This window comes from Ahaetulla prasina, chromosome 4 (genome assembly GCF_028640845.1).
Source record: "Ahaetulla prasina isolate Xishuangbanna chromosome 4, ASM2864084v1, whole genome shotgun sequence".
In the NCBI taxonomy this organism is placed as follows: domain Eukaryota; kingdom Metazoa; phylum Chordata; class Lepidosauria; order Squamata; family Colubridae; genus Ahaetulla; species Ahaetulla prasina.
In genome coordinates, this window is record NC_080542.1 from 41,443,251 (window position 1) to 41,468,091 (window position 24,841).

Consider the following 24,841-nt stretch of genomic DNA (forward strand, 5'->3'; position numbering starts at 1 on the left):
ATGCCAGTTGTAAGTGCAAACACAGAGTTGTAAGTCACCTTTTTTTTTGTGGCATTGTAACTTTGGTCAATAAACAATGGCTGTAAGTTGAGGACTACCTGTAACTACTGGGTGACATTGATTCCTGATTGTCAAATTAAACATTCCTAGCCTGCAAATTAGCATTAAGTAAGGAAAGAACACTTGAAATCAACTTCATATTTGAAGCAGTTGGAAGCCAGTGGCTGTTTGTATAATTTGTTAAGCCAAATATTTGAGCTCGCAAATATTAAAAATTCAGAAAATGACTACCTTGACTCTGCTGGCATGGCACACACATATCTCACCCCGATCAAAAGAGACCTCTCCAGACCCCATCTCAGACTCTCCTCTCTGGATTCCATGGGAGTTGCACACAAAGGCCCTGTTCTCAAGGAGCCTCTGAAGCTTTAGAAAATCACACGAGAAGACACTTGCATGATTGTTAGAAGCCTCAGAGGCCCACAAAGCAAGACCTTCTCACACAACTTCCACAGATTTTGGAAGCCTGATGTGTCATCAAAAATGTCATGACATGTCAAGTACTAAACCAAGTACTAATCTCAGTTGCCTAGATTGACATATGTGCAGTACCATTCAGAGGTGGATTTCAATTTTTTTTACTACCGGTTCTGTGGGTGTGGCTTAGTGGGCGTGGCATGGCTTGTGGGCATGGCAGGGGAAGGTTACTGCAAAATCCTCATTTTCTCTCAATCAGCAGGGACTTGAGAGGCAGAAAATAGATAGGGGTGGGGCCAGTCAGAATTTTTACTACCAGTTCTCCGAACTACTTAAAATGTCCGCTACCGGTTCTTCAGAACTGGTCAGAACCTGCTGAAACCCACCTCTGGTATTATTACAAAAAAATTCTTTTTGTGTCCATGGTAACTATGCTACTGCAAGATTTGAGTCAACATCAGCATCAGATTCCCTTATCCTAACGTTCTGCAGATGTGCAAAATTACATTTGTTATTATCCCTAGAATTCCAGGTTATGATTAATAGCAATTCTATTTCTAAGCCACCTACTGTCAGGTGAGATGAGTGGCATATGAGATAAACAAACAAATAGAGAAAGGAAAGAAGGAAGGAAAGAAAGATAGAAAAAAGAAAGGAAGGAAGGAAAGAAAGAAAGAAAGAGAGAGAGAGAGAGAGAGAGAGAGAGAGAGAGAGATTGATTCCAACAAATCTTTAGGGGCCTAAACTGGGGAATGATACTGTAATAGGTACAATTTTGACTTGAAGCTGGATTCAAAATCTCTGCTAGGAAATGAAGCTCACTGTTTCATTTTGAGCCAGCCACTTTTCTCAGCTTAAACTATAGAAGCTTTAAATGTAAGTGCTTTGCAAAATGGAAGAATGCAACAACTTAGCATATTTCTGTGTCCCAAGTCTTCACAAAGTAAAAAGTGACTTACAAAAATAAATCTCAGCAGATTCAGCAGATATAAAAGTAGACATGAGTTGGATCAGATTAATGGACTCTATAGAACCATATGCCATTTTCAAGTGCCATATGTTTTCCAGAAGATGGCTCCTCCAGTACCTGGGCAAATAAGTTGTAATACAGAACTAGGATATATAATAAATACTTGTTTCAGTCCAAGCCGCTCTATTTCTTCTTTTCCTCCTTTTTTCCTTGTCTGCATTATCTTCTTCTATTAGCTGCAGCTTTCAATTTTTTTCTTCCCACTCCAAACATCAACCTTCCATTCCCAACGAGCACATTCACTCCCCTTTTCCCCCCTCAATATGCTTGAAAAGTCAGGCAGGCAAATCACCAAATAATGCCAACTTGGAATTTATTTTTTTATTTTTATTTTTGTTTAAAAAAGACAAAAGTACTGTAGCTGGGAATGCAAAGCGAACAGCTCCTCCTGGTGGCTCAGAACAACTTGCATTTGGCTGCGTAGTGTGATAATTGCATTTGGCATCCTCTTTTTATTTCTGCAATTGCCTGCAGCCATTTTCTTGTCCCCTGGCTTCTTATTGTGTGGATAGTTTTTCTTCTACGAAGAGAATCAAGCACCTGATGACTTGAAGTTGAACAATTAAGTCACTTTGATATTGGATGCAGGGATCTGCTTTTTCTTCAAGATTCTGGGAATATTAAAAGTAGCTTCTCCAGAAGATAGGAAAGCTGTTTTCTTCTATTTTTTCCTTCTCCTTCTTCTCCTCAGCATGGATAGGTCCTCATTTTAGAACTATAATTTACAATTCTTGGTCAAACTGACTGAAAATTGTGAGCACAGTGTAGTTTAACAATATTTGGACAACCAATTCTTAACTTCTGAAGGAATGGAAGGAATGGAAGGAGCTAACTAAAAGACTCTCATGAACAGATAATATTTGACCTTGAGCCAGTCATCTCTTACCCAATCTACTGTATCTCCTGAAGCTAGTTATGTGGACAAAACTATATTGTGAAGCTAGTTATGTGGACAAAACTGTAGCGAGTGATGTGTAATGGAAAACATGTCAGACTTGAATTAAGATGGACCTGAATTCACTTCTCTAGTCAATCATCATTGTCCACCTAAATTTCTCCATTCAATCATTATTTTGATGGTGGTCATTTGTGTTAAAATTGCATTTTAAAAAGAGATAAACTAATTCCAGGGTCCAGTGATGCTCCTTCAAATACTATAGCTATTGGTTTGTGTCTTCAGTTTGTTAAAGCAACCCTTTCTCTGCTCCTCTGGTGTGGGCGGCAGGAGGATCACCCAATACCACTGACAGAGGCAGTGCCACTTCATTGATGCATACATAATATGTCAGAAGCCAAAGATCAAGCTCATCAACCACATAGAGAAACATAAGCCTGCAAATTCGTAGGTTCAAAAGCCACACGAACTACTAAGTGGTTCCCTGGGAGAGATTTAAAAAGGCAGGCTGGACTGAAGTTCTTGATTTTGATATCTTGTTGTTTCCCTTTTGAACCTGACACCACTGTCCATCATTACCAGCGAGCCTGTTGTGGATCACCTGGTTCTCTTCCTGCTCTCCCACTGCTTCTTTGGAATGAATAGCAAGATTGTCTCCCAACTCTGGAATCCTAGGACCAGGGGTGAAATGCTACCAGTTCGCATTTTCTGCTTTCTAGCAAATATAAATTGCGCAGCACAGCTGTTCCCCCCTCGCTGTTCTACTTACTTTCTTAAGCTCCCTTTTCCATGTGCAGTGTGTGTTTGGCGCATGCATGCACATGCAGCGTGCGTTTGGCGTGCACCACGCATTGCTCAGGCAGTGAACCACAGATGATTTTACCACTGCCTAGGACCATCTATTTCTGATCCAACTGGCTCACTTTCATAAAAAAATGTATTTGAGTTAATTTACATTACAAACAGCCATGGGTTTTATAATCACTAGCTTTATATATTAAAAGTCAAATAAATAAATACAAAAAAAGCTACGATCATAAAACTATAAAAGTAGGACTAAGAGTCATTGGGGTTAAAACTGCAGCTTCAAAACTGGAAAAATGAAAATTGGATTCAGTGAGCTGTCTTTTCAAGTGGCAGGTGAAATATATGACAAGATTGTTCCACAACCAATAATCCCCTTTTAGAAGAAAGCTTCACAACCTAATACTTAAATAAAAGCTAAGTTAATCCATCAGAGACGTTAATGCAAAATCTTGCATTTTGAGATATACCTGTTCTGCAAGCCCTACAAATATTTCTACTGAGAATAACTTTTCATTTAATGAAAAACTGAGAGAAGAACTTTAAAATAACTTGGAATATTTTCTCATGGCTGTTAATATTTCTTGAATTGGAGCAGAGGTGTTTATCAGATATGGTCAAAAAACTCAAAAGAATAGGGATCAGTGCAGTGGAATCTCTGCCTTTTTCATGTGTGTCCCTTGACCAACCGAGAACAGAAATATTGCCCTAAATTGTACCCTCTCCATTATTGACTTTTATTGTGCTAGGAAATAGTAGTGTACACCCTTAGTAGCCCAAGGAGTAACACTACCCTTGCATTTGTGATGTGCAATAGTTTCAAGACAGCAGCTAGTGGATTTTCCATCTTCGCTTCCTCTGTCAGCCAACAGGAAAATGTTTTACCTATTAACAGGGTAATAACCACCAACTGCTCTTCAGAAAGAATATGTTTCAGATACAATATGTTCTGCCTTCCTTCATCAAATGTCCCACCAGCCAGGATATCAGAATATTTTATTATTATATTTTATTATTTTATTTTATATTTTATTTTATAAAATAATATTTTATGAATTTTATTTTATTTTATTTATTTGGCAGAGGCCTATTGATCTCCTGGGTGCTAAGTGAACTTCTATCCAAACAAAATCCCACTTTTTCGTCCTCTTAATGTCTAGCATCATTTCCACTTATTAAGTTGCAATCTATAGGATCTTTATTGAATCTCTCAAAAATTAAAAATAAATTGGTATGTCTCTAGATATTTCTACAGTAAGTTAAACAATATGAACTTTCCAATGTATGGTTATCGTAATCTTTGGCACATTTACTCAAAAATAAGACTAACACACACACACACACACACACACACACACACACACACACTAGCACCTCATGCCCATTCGTTCCTTCTATACTTGCAAAGCCTCTTTGGCTTCACCATGGCTGTTTGTTGATTTACCTATTGCCTTTTGTCTTGTTTTTTAATATTTCTCCTCTCTTTTTAATTCCATCCAACCTAAGCTTCCCCTTCCTTGCATCCCATTTATTTTTTCCATATATATTCCACATATGTTTTCTGATTCCATTTTCATCATCTATTTCAAGCTGCTCTCGCATCCATTGTGTCCATTTTCTATTTTTATTGTTGGAAGATTAATGTAATTATTAATTTGCATTCAACTGCATTCAAACTGTTTTCTCTTCTTCATTTTCTTTTACGTATAATTACCCCCCTACAACTACTTTTAACACTACCAAGTAATTCAGAATCTTTTATCACTTTTATATCCTTCATTAATTCACTTGAGTTTCATCATAACCAATCAAATTAATCATGTTCTTCAAATCATTCCTTTTCCATGTGTATTCATGAAGAAACAAATGCTTTAATCATGTATTTGAAACAAGCATGACTTTTTCTAAGCAGATACCCATCACACAGTCCTATCCTTACTTATTCATGGCTTTTCAAATGGCTCAGTCAATCTGCACACAGCTGCCTTGACCTCTCCCATCCATTCACGTCACTGCCCTACATAGCATTTGTTTAAAAAGTTGCACACATTTTCCCAACACTCATCTTTAGTTCTTCCATTAGCATTACTCATGGGCATACACTACGACAATATGCAAATTATCACCAACTTATGCATTCTTATTTCATTCTGAACCCACAACAATTTAAAAGATCAGTTCATGCTTTCTGACATGAATGTCAGTCTCTTCACTTATAATTAAACCTCTACCTTCTCTTCTCTGTGTGCATTAATCAATTCTAGTCCATATAATCAGACTATCTTTCTTCAAAGCAGTTACATCTTTTCCTATTATTTTTGTTTTACAGACAAAAATAGGTTCATTTTATTTGCACACTCTTTACCATTTACTTCTTTTACATTCCACATTACAATCTTCCATATGTGTCCAATATAGATTTTTTTTGAAGCTTGGCTTGAGGCTCTTGATTTAATTAGGGCATCCATTGGAATTGGGGGCCTCTGTTATTAACAGCAGCTGCTTGCAATTACTGCAGGTTCAAGGCCCACCAGGCCCAAGGTTGACTCAGCCTTCCATCCTTTATAAGGTAGGTAAAATGAGGACCCAGATTGTTGGGGGCAATAAGTTGACTTTGTATATAATATACAAATGGATGAAGACTATTGCTTGACATGGTGTAAGCCGCCCTGAGTCTTCAGAGAAGGGCGAGATATAAATGCAAATAAAAAACCAAACCCTGACACCGGTTTTGCCAACAGATAAGCCTATAAATACCGACTTTGCCATTCATCATAACTTTGATATATCATGATTTTCAAGTAGCATATTTTAGATTAGGTTGAATCATGACACAGCCTGAAAACATGACACAGGAAGCATTCCTGATAATAGTGAAGATAACACCAGTAAATTGGGACATCTTTTATTAATATTCACCAAGAATATTCCTGCAATTCTACATATAAATTAGGATCTCTAACCTAGAAACTCCTTAGAAACCTACAAACTCATCCCACCATCGGCTAATACATTTGATATGAGTATGATTCATATCCCTCGTATTTTCAACATAGATCATTCCATGACCAGCTAGGTTGTTGGAAAAGGATGTACATGCCTTAGCCATTCTTCTATGGGGCTCCCCAAATTGAGTACAAAATTATCCTGTATAACTTTAATTCTGTCTCTTTTGAATAAGAGAACAAATTGCAGATCTTGATTCTAATTTATTTTGCCTGTAAATCTTTCCACTCTTCCAAGCTGAGATTTTTTTCCCCATGGAGTATCAGACTTTAAGTCTATCCATGTGTCTGCCTATCCATCAATCCACTTAATCAGACAGCCAGCTTTTCCTTAGTGAGAAGAATAACCTTATTAGGAGGCAGGTTAATTTAGAACAAAGCAAAACTCAGAAAATCTTCCTCAGCTACACTTCTGTAAAGAGAGATGGGAGAAATATGGTCTTTTTGATGCAAAGAATAGATTCACAGGTTGGTACATGTGGAAGGGGAAAAAAATCTTCCAATGAACAGGTCATAAAAGCAAAAATCATGATTTAATTGAATTTATGCCATAACATTATGTAGCCTTCCAATTCTATGACTGTTGTGCAACAAGCCCTCAAGGCATGAACTGGTCATAGTCTATTCACTTACCTCCTTGTTCTGGCTAAGCTTATTTTTTTTCAGCTGATTAGCAATGTTCCCCTAACTTGTATCAACGTAGTAACGACTGGCTGACACTGCAGAATATTTTCAATTCCTAAAAAAAACTCTGCTTAATTAGGGGAAACATTATGCAATTATAAAATGTAGATCATTTTTTATCTGATTTTCATTTTTCTGAAATGCACACTGCCTCACCTTATTTGATTGGAAAAGTTTGCATTTAATCTTTCTAGAACAGAGAAGAGGTTGATGACATCAGATCTCATTAAACAATTCCACATTGGGATGGGAATGGGATGCTCAATAGGTTTGTAGTGGAGCAGGAGTTTTTCTGGAAAGGTGAGGCTCTACTTTTGAGGCCTTTCTTCACACAAGTCATTACAAGGTTGGTAGATTAAAATCCAGAACACTAGCACCACTTTACTTCATGCCATTTGTTTACCCATGCTCAGGATGAGAAGCAGCTGCTGTGGCTGCATATAGCACATATGGCTGCTATGTTCTCCCTACATCTTGGGGGACTGCCTTCACAGGACATGTTTTTTTGGTTAGTAGCAGCTTTCTCTCTTCCTCCTCCTTTCTCCCCTCTTCCTTCCTTTCTGTGTTGCATCAATCCAGCCAGTTAATCCAGTCTGTGATTTAATGCATTGTGTAAACCTAGACAATGAGGGGTCAGTTCAGTAATTGCTTTGAGCATGTTTTATGAATTTAGAACTTTTGAGCAGACAAGCAGTTTCATAAAGGAAGCTTAGATATTTGCGTGGTATACCCAGACTTTTCCAATAGGGACCCCACTTGTGACCTTAGCTAGATTTTGGCTGGTCTCAAGTGAAAAGTCAAGTCAAAAGGTGCTGCACTTAGACAACTGGTAGGTACCTTCTTTTATTTTTTCTGCCAGCCCCTTTCTTTAACAAATATTATTTCTCAGGAAACAACCTTATCTTCACATGGTGATCAAGTCAATGTCTATCTGGAAAATATACCCTCCCAATCCATTTGTATTTGACAGGCATAGTGGAATGGTAAAAATCTAAAAATAAAATCAAGTCACTTAGAATTATTACTGAGACTTAGCGTTAACTGTTGGGACAGTACTGTGATTATTAGATTATTTGCTGGGTAAACTCAATGCTTGTGATAAGCTAATTATAAACTGAAGGAGGAAAAAAACCTGCAGGAAGGGAAGGCTAGGTATGTTTAAACACAGCTCCCTTAGCAACCAGTCTGACAACTTTCTTCCTGCTGGTATTTTCTACTGAACAGTGAGGCCTTCCTATGGATCCAGGGAGCAACAGTGCTGTCTCCCCACAAGCCTACTTCATTCAGCAACCAGTAAGTCACTGCAGTGGGTGGGAATTTTGAAAGGTATATCATGCTGAGCAGCAGAAAGAAGAATCTTTTTGAGTCCTACACGTTTTTTTAATTCAGTTCCAACCAAGAAAAGTTCTGGGTGGTTACCAAATTCTGTGTGGTCTGTGGGATAGACTAGACCAGGGGTCTGCAAACTTGGCTCTTTTAAGACTTGTGGACTTCAACTCCCAGAGTTCCTCAGCCAGCTTTGCTTTGCTGGCTGAGGAATTCTGGGAATTGAAGTCCACAAGTCTTAAAAGAGCCAAGTTTGCAGATCCCTGGCCTAGACTGTAATGGAAGAGGCAATATATTTTATATGCTATAACTAATTGTAACACCCCTCCTGAGTCCCAAATGGAGAACAGAAAATGAAAATATAACAAGAATTCCTGTGTCATCTAAAAGTCTAGCATATTTATGACTGCATAAAATTTAATATATCTAGATCCACTTCCTCAGAGGCAGGGAGTAGTCACAGAGAGAGCAGTGTTATATACCGCAGCCATCGATTATTTATTTATTTATTTATTTATTTATTTATATATTTATAAATATATATATATATCCCACCCTTCTCCGAAGACTCAGGGCGGCTTACACTATGTCAAGCAATAGTCTTCATCCATTTGTATATTATATACAAAGTCAACTTATTGCCCCCAACAATCTGGGTCCTCATTTTACCTACCTTATAAAGGATGGAAGGCTGAGTCAATCTTGGGCCTGGTGGGACTCGAACCTGCAGTAATTGCAAGCAGCTGCTGTTAATAACAGACTGCATTAGTCTGTTGAGCCACCAGAGCCCCACCCCCATGCTGGAGGAGTTAGTATAATATCCCTGGCTTAGTTAAGCTGATGAAATAGATAGAGATATACTAAAGCTTATGTGGTAATAAGTGAATTAAATCACACAGACCTCTTTTGCACTTGCAGTGAAAAACCAACCTGGCCACCTCTCTGCTAACTGAAAATGAGGATAGAAAAACCCTGTGTAGACCTACGCTGACAGAACATACCGGTAGATGGCAAATAGTTGTGCCATGCCCAATTGCCCTTAGAGATTTTTGTCTGACAAGTAGCTTTGTTTAACATCTTCACCTGGGCAACAACCATGAGAGGCATCTGAAACACACATCCCAATCATCATCTACTTATGAAGAAACATGACTTATTTTTTCTGCCATATCATGACAACGTTGCCTTCATCTGTAGCCCATATTTGAGAGGCCTTCAAGTTGTCCTTAGCTGTATTAATGTTGAGGTAAATTCCTGATACATGTAAATATATGTGGACATCTCTCACCAATCATTACATTAGTATCTTCCAGGCCTGGGACTGGATCAGCAGCCACTGGCCACTTTGGGATGGTTCAAGCCTGCCTCATTCTTTCTTTTCCTTGGACATTTCCACATTCTCCAGAACCTTTCTGCTGTGAGCTACAGGGGAGTCTGTAGCAGTTATTCCAAATGATACTCCCCCATTGAACTCATTAGGTCTTCCAGTCTTGGAAAGAAGAATTAACATAATGAATAAATGATGGGGATGAAGGGAAGGGCTCTGCAGTACAACCAGAGGAGCACTTCTATCACCCTGTCAGCTGTTAGGTGGGCTATTTTTAAATATGGGCCGAGGTGTTCTTTCTCTAAATCACCAAAATTGTGTTTAAAAATAACTAATCCAACTGCTGACAAGCACGGGAAAGGGGTTGTGCAATGCCACAGGAGAAGGAATCATGCTTTGTGGTGCAACACCATCATTCATCAGCTTCTAGGTGAAGTGAAAGAACACTAAATCATGTCTAAAGATAGCTTGACAGGCATGCTGTAGATTGTTTGATGCAGCAAGAGGCTCCCTTCTGCTAAAGTATGCCATTTCCTCCTGAATGCTGTACACCGCAGAGGAATTTGTGTGGTGCAATAGGAGGAGACTTCTGCCAAATTGTCCAACTGAGGGGGTTCCTGCAATGCAGCAGGAATTCTGTAATTCAACTTAGAAATAAGAACAAAAATCTGGAGTCTCTGGCTCAAATTCAAGAAGGTGTCTTGAGCAGAGGGAAACAGCTGAATGACTGAAGATCAGAGAAGGGCAGTGCTAGCTAAAGGGCAGAGGGGGGATTTGGAAAAACAAACATTGTTTACCCATTTGTAGTCTCAGTTTTAATTTGTACTAAACTTTTTAAATGTTAATTGTACTCATTATTATCTTAACTAATTAATTTAATTAGGCAATCTGCTTATGCTGTATGTTATAACTTAAACTGTTGTTCCGATTGTCGTGAATTTGTCGCACATGCTGGCTTGAAAGACAGGGGCAGCAAGGGATGACATCAGTAGGCATTAGATCAGGTTATTCTGGGAATCTTGGAGAAAATCTAGTCTTAGAGGATTATAGCAAGTGGGCCCTCTATGGCAGAGGTCTCCAACCTTGACAACTTGAAGATTTGCTGGCTGGGGAATTCTGGGAGTTGAAGTCCTCCAGGCTTCAAGTTGCCAAGGTTGGAGACCCCTGCTCTATGGAATCCTTAAATCCCCCAGTGTTTAGTTTTGCCCATGATCAGATATCAGAATAAAGCTTCACTTTAAGGAGATGATGAAAGGTGCAACAGCATCCTTGCAGAGAATGACCCTGAAAAGTCATCCTGGTGAAAGAGAGGCCAAACGGCCTCTGATCTACCAAAAGATTCCTTTGGAGATCCACAGTATATAGGCCAACAGTTCTGTTTGCAATTTTTTAACAGAAGAACTTGGATCCCATCCATTCTAAATGATACCACTGGGAGGAAAGAAGCCAGGGTGTCTAGCTGTGCATTTAGTTTCAGTTTTAATCTAGCTCAATCAAATGTATAACTTCTGTATAAAACCACAATAATGACAGAACGTTATCCAGGAAAAAGTGGTAAGAGACAGGTCCCCAAGACAGCCTGGTCTTCTCTGAATTTCCTTCCACTGTTTCTCAGATTACTCAGGAGCCAGAGGTGACCATTCTCCAACAGATGCCATGGACACTTCCTCAGTCTAGCTGCACAAGCCACATCAAAGAAAGTAAGAAATCAGGTCTACCAATTTGCTGGGTTACTGAGGATTGGTAGAAGGAAGAGATCCTAAAAGAAACAGCTGATTATCTTGGAATATATCTATGTGTTACTAGTGTGAAAAAACTCCATCCCAACCCATACTACTATCTAAACATGAATAAATTCAGAATATTTTAAAGCTTAAATTATTTTTGAATCTCTTTTCATCTATTATATTTATAGATAATATATTCTAATAATGGTTTTTTTAAAAAAATCTGATAGCCATTTATAATGCAAGCATCTAGCTTTTTATATTTCTGATATAAATTTGATCCACCCATCATCCAAATATTTTTCTTAACTTATGAAATCTCTCTAGACTTCAACTGATGTAGGAACTTACGGAGGTGCTTTTGCAAGATAATCTTGCAGCAATAACTTTCCAGTTCTGCCATTCTATTATAATGAGGATAGTTTTTAAATTATAAAATAGACTATTGTCAATATCAGTTATTACAAACAAACAAAAAAGAAAGATGAGAAATTACAACAAAATGTATGTGAGGCATGTAATTCCATTAGACATACATCTCTACCACATTTAAAATGCTCATGTTCACTAGTGATGTTACAGATATTGGTCAGTAGGTACCAGTCACTCTCTCAAAACTGATTCCAATGATACATAAAGCCATGTAATTGGCACATGATTATCTGGAGGAGCAATGCAGAGTGCAATGGCATAATATTCTGTTATTTCTTACAATAAGTGGCTAACAGATACCACTTGAAAATAATTTGAAACAGCTTTATGAATCTTATGCCATGTGTCTAGTAACAGCTACTTCTCTTGTTTTTAGATGTCTGGATTAGATGGGTAACTACTTTGAGAGCAGATGTATTAAAAGATTGGAAACATGGACTGAGACTTGAAAATGTTTCAATTTTAATCTGAGTTTGCCTGAAATGCAATAATTTATTATATTCTAATATAGAATATATTCTATATTTGCCATTTTCATTTTTATGCCACATGTTTGTTTTGCAGTTTCATTTGATTTATTCAAATTAAATTTAATGGATTAAAAGTGCCACTATTTTTAAACATTAAGCTCTATAGGCAAGAGTGCACAGATTCTCCTACGCTGAAAATCAGACTTGGCCTTTGAACATATGGAAGTGCAATGTTAAAACTAATTTTGATTCCATTTCACTTGTATTTAATTAAAACTAAATATAGTTAATACATTTTTGCAGTCTAGTAATTGGGTAGTTTTACTTTCTCTCATGAACATTGGAGTTTGAAAATACTGACAGCTTGCGGGACTGTGCATGATGCCATGAGTTCAGGCTGTGCACCTTTGCTCTAATGGTTCTGCAATTCCTTCTTTCATGTTAGATATTTCTGTTTGTATATATTGTATAAATAAACCAATGCATATTGATTTTATTCTTAACTTCTGGAAGATTTAATAGAGCTAATGATGATACAAAATGCCCAGATGCATCAAGTGATAATGAACAACCTGGCTATGTCAGCAGCAGCATGCTTTGAATCCAGTCCAAATCAGGTAGGTAGATTGTTGATCCAACGTGGATTTTATAAACGACAGAGAACACAGAAAAAAAGGGGGGAGAGGGCATTTCTATGCCAATATCTTGCCTTCTACTGGCTTCAACTAATGGGCAGGAGAGCAGAAAAACATGTGTCTTGATGTCACATCGTATGTACCAGAAGCCACCTTGGAATAGATTGCCATTTTTCAATGGAACTTAAAGTTCCATTCTTAAATCTAAATCTGTTGTGAGAATGAATGTGCCTACTTCTATTACAAAGAGATATCTCTGATGGATAATGATTTTGCTGTTCTGAAGCTAATTGGCTGCCTAGCATGTGAAATGTAGCTACTAATGAATAGGGCCAGGAACAGATATGTATGAAGCAATGACACATCCTCTGAAATATATTTGAAGTCCATAAAATACTGAAAGACTCTGCACGTGTAATTGGATGTGGGAATAACCTTGAGGAACAGGAGGAAAAGTTGCAGCCAAGGCAAGAGTCAGATATGACAAATCTGAGTCCAATACAGAAATAGAATTTGAAAAAGCATTTCAGGTATGACCATCCATAGGTCTCTTAGGATAAAGGCAGAGAGAAGAAAAGCATGTTTAGATTGCAAGATTCTGTTACTATAACTTATAATAAAAGTGATTTTAGTACTCATTACTTCAAGGTCTACCTTCAAAAGCTGATAGCTTCAAAGCCCTGATTTGACAGCCACACAGGAGAAATAGAGAAATGTGATGCACCAAGTCAGTTCTCAGAAGTTTTTAACTTTTTCTGAACAGCATCCAAAATATTTCTGGGGCTAACCTCATGACCAATAATTACGATTATTATGCATAATAAATTATTATTTTCACTACTCAACTTTCCAATGTCTCTTTTACATAATGAAGCCAGATGTTCTGCCTAAAACAGTCACAACAGCAATATTAATAGATCTGAGTATAAACAGATTTCTAACACAAGGCCACTGTGAGTTGTAGGAAGGAGAGAGGAACAGTACTGAGAATTGGAAGGGGCTGGAGAATAGTAGATAGCTAGCCTATCAAGGTAAAAGTAGGTCTTTACTATTCCTTAAAGGTAGACTTAGATTTGTTGAGTCATCTCACTTCAATTTATTGCTCACCTCATGCTGTTGCAAAAGGAAATACCAATTTATTAACAGGACTATGTCAATGCAGCCACAGGTAAAACCATTTTGGATTTATGATCCTTGAGATAAGGACCATTGCCTTTGGTGTCCTAATCTTTCTTTCTAGCAGATACCCCTTATCCCCTGGCAGACAGAGGATGAAGATGAGATTGACACGGTATTCCACTACTATTATGCACCCTATCCAAGCACCCTTCCATTCAGAACATGGAAGCCTCCATCTCAGTCTTCAGGTTTGACCCAGCAGCAGCCCATCATTCGTCATGTGGGCCCAGATCTTCAGTCAACGGGGAGACAAGATGATGGGTGAGCAAAACTGTGCAGATGGGGAAAGGAATATAAACAATCAAATGAAGTGTTTCATTTCAGTATTCTACTACGCATTGCCATAATTCATCCAAATGTTGCATTTAAACATGTAAGGCTAAGGCAAGTGGTAAAATAATAATATTCATCATAAAAAATGCCAAGTAAGATGCACCTGGACTCAGGACACTCTCTAGATTATGGTAAACCAAGTGAAGCATACATGCATTGTTTAGTCACCACCACTAATATTAGGGGTGAAATCCAGCAGGTTCTGACAGGTTCTGGAGAACCGGTAGTGGAAATTTTTAGCAGCTCGGAGAACGGGTAGCAAAAATTTTGAGTAGTTCGGAGAACCAGCAAATATCAGCTCTGGCTGGCCCCAGAGTGGGGTGGGAATGGAGATTTTGCAATATTATTCCCCCAGGAGTGAGGAGGGAATGGGGATTTTGCAGTATCGTTCTCCTGCCATGCCCACAAAGCCAAGCCACACCATGCCCACCAAGCCACGCCCACAGAACCAGTAGTAAAAAAAATTTGGATTTCACCACTGACTAATATCCTATGTCACTATTGCCATTATTTATTGTTTGTATTCCTATATTCTGCATATAAATTTTTGCTAAATGTGTAAATATCCCAGATATTTATTATTGCTTATTGTTGAATTTATTCAATTACTTCAAACCTTGAAAAACAATGGTATTTACGGAAAACTAAAAATCCAGCAATGCTGGAAGCTTCAGTTGGCTCCTAGTATTTTATTAGGTATTTCAAAGAAAAGGTCAGATGGAATTTCTGCTAATTTAATAAAAGGGAAGAAACTTGCTTTAAACAAAACAGGGAGGACCTTGAAACTAGTGTCCTCTAAAATAAGCAGAACTATCAGTGTAAGATAGTTCCCATGGATATTGAGAGTTATCCACCACTTTGTAATATTAATACTCCATTTTAATTTATATCTATTTAGACAAGTGGTACCCCCACCCCCACCCCTAAGTGCCACTGGAACAGTCACAGCAGATGTCCTACCAGCTTCAGGTAAGGATGCAGTGGATGGACCACAGAAACATTTCATTATTCCCATCATAACTTTCTGATGCAGGTGGAGTTATGGAGTCTTTTTCCCCTGTTAACTTAAGCACTGGCTTAATGTTAGTTCAGCCATTTACTACAATGTCTCAACTTGGGAGCTTTAAGCTGTAGCTACACTGATCTAGATGAATGTAAGCTAGAAAAGTCAAATCAAACCTAATGAGAGGAAACTAATACTGCTCAGTTTGTATCAATGACCGTTTTACGCAGTATACAACTTTACAGCTTCAAGGCTTAACTATTGTTTTAAAATAACCGTTATTTTTAAAAGTATTAGCAATTTAAAAGGGCCCAATTTCACCAGATTCTATACATTTCCTATGAAATCTTGAAAGATTTCCAATGAAAGCACAGAGATTTTGACATTTAGCAGTCTTGCATGATTTAGCCATTTATAATTCAACAACATTTTTATTATTGTGTTTTATTGGGGGAGAATTAGAGGTTCATCTAGGACGGTTGTAAATTCTCTCATGCCCACGGTGTTGCATTGCCAACATTAACTAAAAATATTTGAATTTATTTAAAAGATATTTTTGTAGATACTAAAGAACTATTTTCTCTCTAAGAAAAGGAGATGGGGAATAGGAGGAAAGCAGAGAGAAGTGTGAGACCAGTGGCAGTGTAAGCACTTTTCCTCTGCTAGAAATTCTGTCAAGATAATTTGTGCAATTTTCTCCTTCCAGAATACTATGACTATACTGAGCGATGGAAGTGAAATTAAAGTTTCATCTATTTTTCCTCCAAAAAGATTCAGGTTCCCAGCTGCAAGAAGTCTAAAAAGTTCTTCTGAATTGTACTCTAGCCAATCAGAGTATGGCAGGACAAACTATGTCATACTGTTTTCTTAATAGGATCAAAGCCGAAGATCAAAGCTAGTATGTTTATATTTGTGCACATTTTTCAAAGTCTGGAATAAATTGTATATGACGTTATATGAGTTATGCATAATGCTTCTATGGAAGAGTGCTGCTTCCATTTTTTACAGAGCAGCTGCACTTTAATAGTTTGTCTAGGTTTGCCTGGCCCTTTTCCAAAAACTATATATCTTTTCATTATTGTTATGAATTATTGAGCCCAGGAAGATTAAGTATGTACTGATACTTCTTCACTTTTCTGCTTTGGGCTGGCACCTGCTGTTAACCTCCTCTCTGTTTGTTTGTTTGTTTGTTTGTGCTGAGCACCGTTCTTTGTCCTTCTTCAATAGATATTCAAGTCTTCTTCACTTCAAGATACACAAGTGTATCTTGTGTATAGATACACAAGATACACATAACAGCATTTTTTTAGCCATATTAATTCAAGTTTTGTTTCTACTAGTTCAACATTTCTCATTAATAGGTTCCGCATATAAACTGGGTAGATAAGATGGCAGTACACAATCTTATCACAGTTCTTTATTCTACTTTTGAATCAATTAGTTGTTCCTTAAGTCATTCTAATGTTCACTTTCTAATCAGCATATAAATAGAAATGAGGTTCTCTGATGTGCATAAGATGCTCTAATTCATGCAGTAGGGAAAAAAATTACCGGTATGTACAGGTATTCCTCACTTAATGACCAAAATTGAGAAGCAGTCAGTAAGTGAAATCACAGTTGTGCTTATGATCTTATTTCAGCTTTCCTTTGCTTTACAAACCCATGAGATCATAAAATCAAGTCTGTAATTTCACCACTGTTCTAAAGGCAACCATTAAATGAGAACTACCTGTAATCAGTAAACAAAATTTAAAGTAGTTTTGGAACTCAAGTTCTTCTATTATCCGTGGAAATGTATTTGGTTTAATACCATCTTTTTTGTTATTGGAATATAGTTGGATCTGTTCCAGTCTTTTGGCTGCTGCTGCGGTTCTCACACTTGCTAAAAAAACCCTGCAAGCAACATGCTAATAATTGTAACCATCTTACAAAATTTTAAACTATACTTTTCATTTACACTTTTCATTTACACTTATAGTAGAATACAGTTAACAATATTTTCTGCAAGCCATTTCATTTCATTTTTCAAATTGTCTGGTGTCATTTAGTGGAGACCCACTGGTGATTTGGGCATTTTTTTTTCAGTATAGTTCATAAATTTGTTCTAATACTTCTTTGTATCAAGTAGAATTGTCTTATCTATGATTGTTCCCATCTATGCACAAAACTTTTCTTTGACTTTAATTTTTTTAAATAAGTATTTTATCTTTCTTTGTTGGGTGTCTTTAGATATATCTCCTTGTCACTTTTGTTCTTTCAGATTCTGTAGATTGTATTGTCAACCATTTCTTCTTTTGATATTTCTAGTGCAAAATATTTTTATCATTTTGTCCTTAATAACATCACAAATTTTGGTCCAGAGTTCTCCAGGAACTCTATTCATCACTTCTATTTTAATAAATCTGTTTAAAAGATTTATTAAATTTATTAAAAGGTGTATTGTGTATTTATTAAAATAGAATTAATTCTAATTTAATAAATACACAATACACATATGTATTAATGTGTATTGTTAACACATACTAAACAAAAGTATGTGTTTATCCTGATCACATACTCATACAGAATATTGGGAGAGTCCAACTGGACTTATCCTTACTCATTTTACTTTCCCCCTCTCTCTTAATTTTGAAGAAAAGGCTAATATATGACCCTAGCTCCAACATGGACTTCTACAGTATTATTTGCCCCAAGCGGACTGCAGACCACAAGCAACGTATTTGGGAGTATCCAGAGGAGGGAACAATTGGACCAAGAAATGTGCATAGATCTTGCTTCTCAAGGGTGATCTGTGTCTGTTTTTTCTTCCAAATAAAAATAACTGGTGCTTTTTAGATAATTTTTTACAGTTGTGTATTTCTTTTATTAGCACACTTCTTGAGCCTGTTTTATTTGCTTGATTGACATAGTGCTTTTTTGAGACCCTGATGCCTTCTTTGCAAAGAGTTTCTTGATTTACTCTGTTAAATATTTCCTTTATTTATTTTATTACTGAATTAACATTTTATAATGTAATTAATTAATCATTATTTGATTATAAAATGAAGGAAAATAATTATGAAGTCATAATACAGTCATTACATCTTGTCAAACTTAATAGCGTTCCCTCTTTCCTCATAGTTTTCTGTTTTCTTTTTTAAGGGGGCTGCCTTATATGAATTTCCCCCAAATGAATGGCCTTCAGATGTGCATCTTGTATTTCCTAATCTTAGCCATCATCCATATGCTATTTGTAGTGAACAGCCCACTTTGACTATCTTGAATAATTCTGAGATACTAATCAGTAATCCAGAAAGTCCCTCACCATGCTCAAATTTCACCTAAAGCCCAAGAATCCAAATCCCTCACCAAGCCCTCATTGGTTCACCATGAATGTGCAGTTACAGGCTCATAGAACTAATTGCCCAGGTAATAAAATGAAATTCTACAGCAGCTGTGGGTCGCGACCCCGTTGGGGGTCGAATGACGATTTACCAGGGGTCGCCTAAGACCATCAGAAATATGGGAAGTATACTTGCGAGTCAAAGACTCGCGCTCCAATGGTTGACTCCACAAGCCAGCTGCAGGCTCTTCAAATCGCTAGCCGAATTCGGCTTCAGGCGTGATGAATTTAAAAAGAGAGAAATCTTTGCTCTGATGTCTCCCTCTCAAGCCAGCTGCAATCACTCCCAATCGCTAGCCTAATCTGGCTTCAGGCGCGATAAACTTAATAGGGGAGGAGTCTCCGCTTTAATGCCTCCATCCTCAAGGCAATCGCAAGCAGTTCAGATCGCTAGCCAATACAGCTACAGGCGCGGTAAATTCAAAACGAAAATAATTTTACGGTTGGGGTCGCCACATCGTGGGGAATTGTATTAAAGGGGTCGCAGCACTATAAAGTTATTTACGGGACCGCCTGCTGCTACCGGGGGCCTCCCATCGACCAGTGTGCTCCCATAGGGAAGGTCTCTTCAGGGTGCCATCGGGTTATTTACGCGACCGCCTGCTGCTACCTGTGGCCTCCCATTGACCAGTGCGCTCCCATAGGGAGGGTGTCCTCAAGGTGCCATTGGCCAGACAATGGTGACCCCCAGGGGGAGGGCTTTCTCTGTGGGGGCCCCAGCCCTCTGGAACGAGCTACCTCCAGGGATTCACCAACTCCCTGACCTCCGGACCTTTCGACGCGAGCTGAAGACATTTTTGTTCCATCGCGCAGGACTGGCCTAATAGTTTTTAAATGGGGTTTTTATTGGATTTTTATAGTTCTTAGCCAATTTTGAATTAGTCTTTTAAATTTGTTTTTAATTTTTGTATCTGTTGTTTTATTCTGGCTGTAAACCGCCCTGAGTCCTTTGGGAGAAGGGCGGTATAGAAATTAAAATAATAAATAAAAAAAGGAAGGAAGGAAGGAAGGAAGGAAGGAAGGAAGGAAGGAAGGAAGGAAGGAAGGAAGGTTGAGAATCACTGTTCTACAGCTTTTGCATTGAAAGGTACTACTGCCTGAGGCCCTGAGGTATAGACAGGATATTTTTTGCTTAGCATTGTTTGCCCAAACTTCTAATTTGATTAGATCACTGCTTCACTGACATAGCAATCTAGGCCCCGTTGTTTCATCTTGAGATAGCCATGTTTATCTCACAACTAAAAAAATGACAAAGCAGCCTGAAAGGATCTAATCATACAAAAAGGCTAAAGGAAAAATGGGAGCCCCAATTCTGATAGCTTTCTTTCTATATAGAGAGTCTAGATCCCTGAAGACTGAAACAAATCCATCATTATTTCAATCTACAGAAAAGGAGATAAGAATCCTCCAAGTTTCTTCTGCCCCTATTAAGTGTAATTAGCAAGATGTGTGTCAAGCACTTACATGGAAAACCAATAAACGGGTTGGTGCAACATAACATCCTGGAAGAAAAACAAGCCAGTTTCAAGGTGGAGCAGTTACAGCTCAGTCAATGTCTTAGTCTTCATCTTCTACAGAAAAATATATTGTTCATCCATGCAGGATTCTCCATTGTTTTATTGATTCAAAGGCAGCTTCTGGCTCCCTATGCTCCACGGAGAAACAGAATGCTGCTTCTACTAACTGATGCCTTTTGAAAGCAATAGAATACTATATGAATTTACTCTGATGCTTCAAGTCACCTCTCATCAATAATCCACATTCACAAGGTGTGAGAAAAGTTTGCATTCTAGTGTTCTCCCCCATTTTCTATTTCTATATTAACTTATTGGTTCAAGCTTTGATAAACCCTGGGTTTTATTCCCCGTCCCAGGTTACTGGCTGGCTAAATAACTGACATCCTTCCATCCTTCTATATGTAAATGTTTTATTTTATTTATTTATTTTATTTATTTATTTGTCAAACACAACAGTATATTTAAGTATAAGCAAGAAACATTAGGACAGGAACAGTAGGCACGCTGGTGCTCTTATGCACGCCCCTTACAGGCCTCTTAGGAATGGGGTGAGGTCAATAGTAGATAGTTTTTGGTTAAAGCTTTGGGAATTTTGGGAAGAGACCACAGAGTCTGGTAGTGCATTCCAGGCATTAACAACTCTTACTGAAGTCATATTTTCTACAATCAAGATTGGAGCAGTTCACATTAAGTTTAAATCTATTGTGTGCTCATGTATTGTTGCGATTGAAGTTGAAATAGTCTTTGACAGGAAGGTCATTGTAGCAGATGATTCTATGAGTAAACTCAGGTCATGTTGAAGGCGGCGGAGTTCTAAATTTTCTAAACCCAGGATTTCAAGTCTGGTGGCATTGTAGCAGTTCTTTCTTAAATACCAGTGAGTCTGAGATAAACTCTTGGAAGTCTTGCTTCTTATTCCAGCAAGGAGCAGCGGCGGGTTATCTATTACAATAAATCTAAAGTAGTCATATTTTGTTAAAGGGCTTTTCCTCACTCTAGGAAAATGTTTTTAGCATTAATCAAAATAAAGTCTTTTAAGTATTTGGTTATATCTTTCCAAGCCTTGGTGACTTGGAAAAATCAGCAATAGTAGGTCACCCCTAGAGCCCATAAACTTTAAAGCACAGTTTTGCACTTTGCTAATTGCAGTGGCAATAACTATATCCCAGCTGCCATACCTTTAAAAAAAAATCCTTTTATTAGCTATTATTATATGATGTGCAGGCTTGTTCTTTAAGCTGTACATGACTAGTTTACTCTAATTTTTAGAGCTTTATTGTAAGTGCTTCCTGCATATTAAATTCCTGACTGACCTAATTTCTGGGGTGACCTATATGCTTTGCTGGTTAGAATATTGGTTTAAATGACTTTAAATGGATACTTAGGCCTCCATGAGCTTACAGTTAATTGTATATCTCCATGAAAGTCAGGCTTTCTCATGACTTTAAAATATTAGTTATCAGCCTAGAATCTGACTTTATTTGGTTCTGAGAAAATCTAGTCTGCTCCGCAACAAAGAACCCTCAAAACCAATATTTAGCTAATTTTGTAAATGTGAATATGTATCTGAGTCATTCTTGACTCTGATGACTACACAGAAAAGTTCATGGAGTTTTCTTGGCAGCATTTTCAGAAATGCCTTGCCAGTGACTTCTTCCTAAACTGAGAAAAGATTGACTCATAGTCACTGGCTTCATGTTTTTATTACAGGAGTGGAACTCAGATTCTCCCAGTTTCCCCTTCAGTGTCTTTACTCACACATCAAACTGGCTTAGCCCAATTCTAGCAAAATCCTGCTCCCGTTAAGAATGGGCTTCTTCAGGAGGCTGTTCTCTCATACTAAATACTTAATAAACATTCTCTGCCAGTCCCACATGATGGCTTTCACTCTAGCCCAGTGTTTCACAGTCATAGACACATTAAAAATTGTGACTTTCTTATGTCCTTTTTAATTGAAAGTTTTACAAAGAAGATAAAAACTAAGCCAATATAATAAAGAATAAAAGGAGCAAAGGAAGTAAGAAGAAGAAATAAAAAAGTGGAAGTACAGAAAGAAAGAATTAAAGAAGTTTCCAATTTCCTTTGCAGCAAATATAAATACAATTACAAGATTATGTCTTACTTTAGGATTACAAAAGAAAGTTTGCTTTTTTATTATCCTATTTTTGAGGATTATGGGAAGGAGGTGGGGGGAAAAACCTTTCCTAGTCTCATTAGCCAGCTCATATGAGGCATATACTTTTCTCCTGTTAACTAATTGGTCACTGCAGATCTCCACAACACTTATTCATTGCAATTGCAATCTCTAGCAAATATTTGTTCAAAAATTTGAATAGGTTACCTTCTTATGTCAGGATTTGTTTATAATTTCAGCTACCTATAATGTCCTTTACTGTTTTCTACTGTGCTTTGGTCTTTGATCGTAAAATTAAATAAATGAATAAATAAGCAAAGAAATAAATTTCCACCAACTAGGATGTTGATTAGAACTCTTAAGTGTTTAAACACTTTGGGGGAAGGCTGTGGAATTTGCCTTTTTTGAATGACATGTCTGCACAACAAGCAGAAATGCAATCAATATTTTCAGCAGAAATGAAGTATTGAGCACCTGTTCCTTTTACATTTTTCTTTTCCATAGCAGATGTCAATTCTCTCTTTAAGAAGGAAGGGCATTTAATGGACATTTTCTCTTAAATCCTCAGTGCTGTTACCTACCGAAAATTGAAGTGTCTACTGTTTACTTAAAATATTTTGTAGGGATTGTTTTAACACAGAAACTAACCTGGTTTTGAGAAGTTAGTTCACATAAGAGCTCCCAGCAGGAGCTCTCTCTAGCTGCTATGGCAATTAATTTTAGACAAGTCAGCTGCAGAATCTTCAGCTACAGCTGTGAAGGACTGAAACTAGAAATCCATATTTTCTCTCACTCACAGTTCACATATAAACACAATTGATTGAACAGTCTCACTTTCAAAGGCACAGTGCTTTTTGAAAATCATCTTTCTTCTCATTCTTACAAAGTGGGACATCTAGCATTTTTTATTGTCTTCGGTCTGTTTGATTCTTCATTTGGAGTGGAATTGCCTCCCATACGATGTAGTTTGCAAGAGCCTCCTATAATGATAGGGTCACCAGGATAATCTCTCCCTCACAACTATCACTCACTGGAACTCTTCACTGAGAAGTGCAAATCAGTGCTTCCAATCTCAAACCTCTATGAATGGTTCGGAAGGAAACCATGGTTGATGGTTTCAACAACCACTGGTGGTTGTTGTAGTAAGACCATGAAAGGTACACTTCCCCATGGATGACAGTGGTCATTCATCAGAGCAGCTAATTCTGGTTTAGTCCCAAGCCAAGGTCTTGACTGAAAAAGTATATACAGCTAACCTGCTTCCCCTAGGATACTCTATTGCTGAACCCCAACCACAGTCTCAGTATCTTTCCCCAAAAGAGAAAGGTTGGACATAAGAAGATACAGATGCACCCCTTTCCTATGGTAGGGTGAATCATAGTTTCTTGCAAGGCAGCTGATATCGCTTCCCCAGAACAGCACTGACCACCTTCCAGATCCAATTTGTAATAACTCCTCCAGACCTCCCACAAGGGGCAGAATAAAGCCCACAGATAGTCAGGTATATGCAAAAGTGTATTTCATCAGAGTTCATAGTCTACAAATTATCCAAGATAAATTGATAGACATCACTCTAGTCACCACAATGCACTGTGCTCATGAAGTCTCCTGAAGATTTTTGCCAAAGTGAACAACTTCAATTACAGAATGCTGTGGTAACTGATCATAGTAACTGGGTATTCACCCACCCTAAATAAGTCTTCTAAATGTCCACTGAAGCAATAAGAATGGATAAGTAGTTATATTTTACTTCCCTTATCATTACAAAGACTTAAGGTTGAATAAGTACTCGTGCCAAGTCAGATTCCGTTTCAGTCTTCACCCACTAATGTTCTTTGTGACTTTTTGGCCATTTGAGTTTCAGAGATCAGTAGGTAGGTCTCACTCAGTAGGTAAACCAAGGAGCTATCCAGAATTAGCCAACAGAGAAGAACACCTGGGACAATTAGGACAAATGTCCAGGTTGCTGCTTTTTGCCAGTGACTAATTTCTGGGAAAACATACTCAAATATCTGTTGAAAAAGTTCAGTCCAGTAAGGGAGCTGAGATGAACCATTTTAATTGATATCCTACTCCCAATTTTCTTGGGCTTTCTTCTGTATTTACTGAGGAAAAAAATATCCATTTTCTTTATCTTCTTTTTTTACTATTTTTTCTCATCGAGAAAAAAAAGGTGGCTACCATTAGAAAGAATGATAGACCTCCATATTTCTCAGTTGCTGCTTTTTTGCCAATATCCAGATCATTGTAGGAAAACAAAATGATAATGATTAAGAAAAACAACATCAAGTTGAACTCTACCACAATTATATGAGAATGAATAACACTTTTTAAAAAAGATTATTACTTACACAATCATTGAATGCTACCTTTTTCTGGATTTTATGCACTCATAGGTATTTACACATTTACACAAAAACATAAATCACGAATCAACTGATTATGAAGAATCGGTGTCTCGTTATATTCCCATACCTTTTA

General features: G+C 37.5%; 1 protein-coding gene across 3 annotated transcripts in view; it reads left to right on the forward strand.

Annotated features, from left to right (window-relative positions):
• Window positions 1-18,139, forward strand: part of PRR29 (proline rich 29) — a 709,947-nt gene extending 691,808 nt beyond the window's left edge. For 2 of the 3 annotated variants that reach the window (XM_058180923.1, XM_058180921.1), the window contains exons 10-14: window positions 11,164-11,248; window positions 12,691-12,794; window positions 14,053-14,252; window positions 15,223-15,293; window positions 16,034-18,139. In XM_058180923.1, the coding sequence (XP_058036906.1) occupies window positions 11,164-11,248; window positions 12,691-12,794; window positions 14,053-14,252; window positions 15,223-15,293; window positions 16,034-16,065 (492 nt within the window). In that variant the 3' untranslated portion in view covers window positions 16,066-18,139. The remainder of the gene's footprint in view (window positions 1-11,163; window positions 11,249-12,690; window positions 12,795-14,052; window positions 14,253-15,222; window positions 15,294-16,033) is intronic. The other variant, XM_058180922.1, reaches the window with a different exon arrangement.
• Window positions 18,140-24,841: the final 6,702 nt, after the last annotated feature.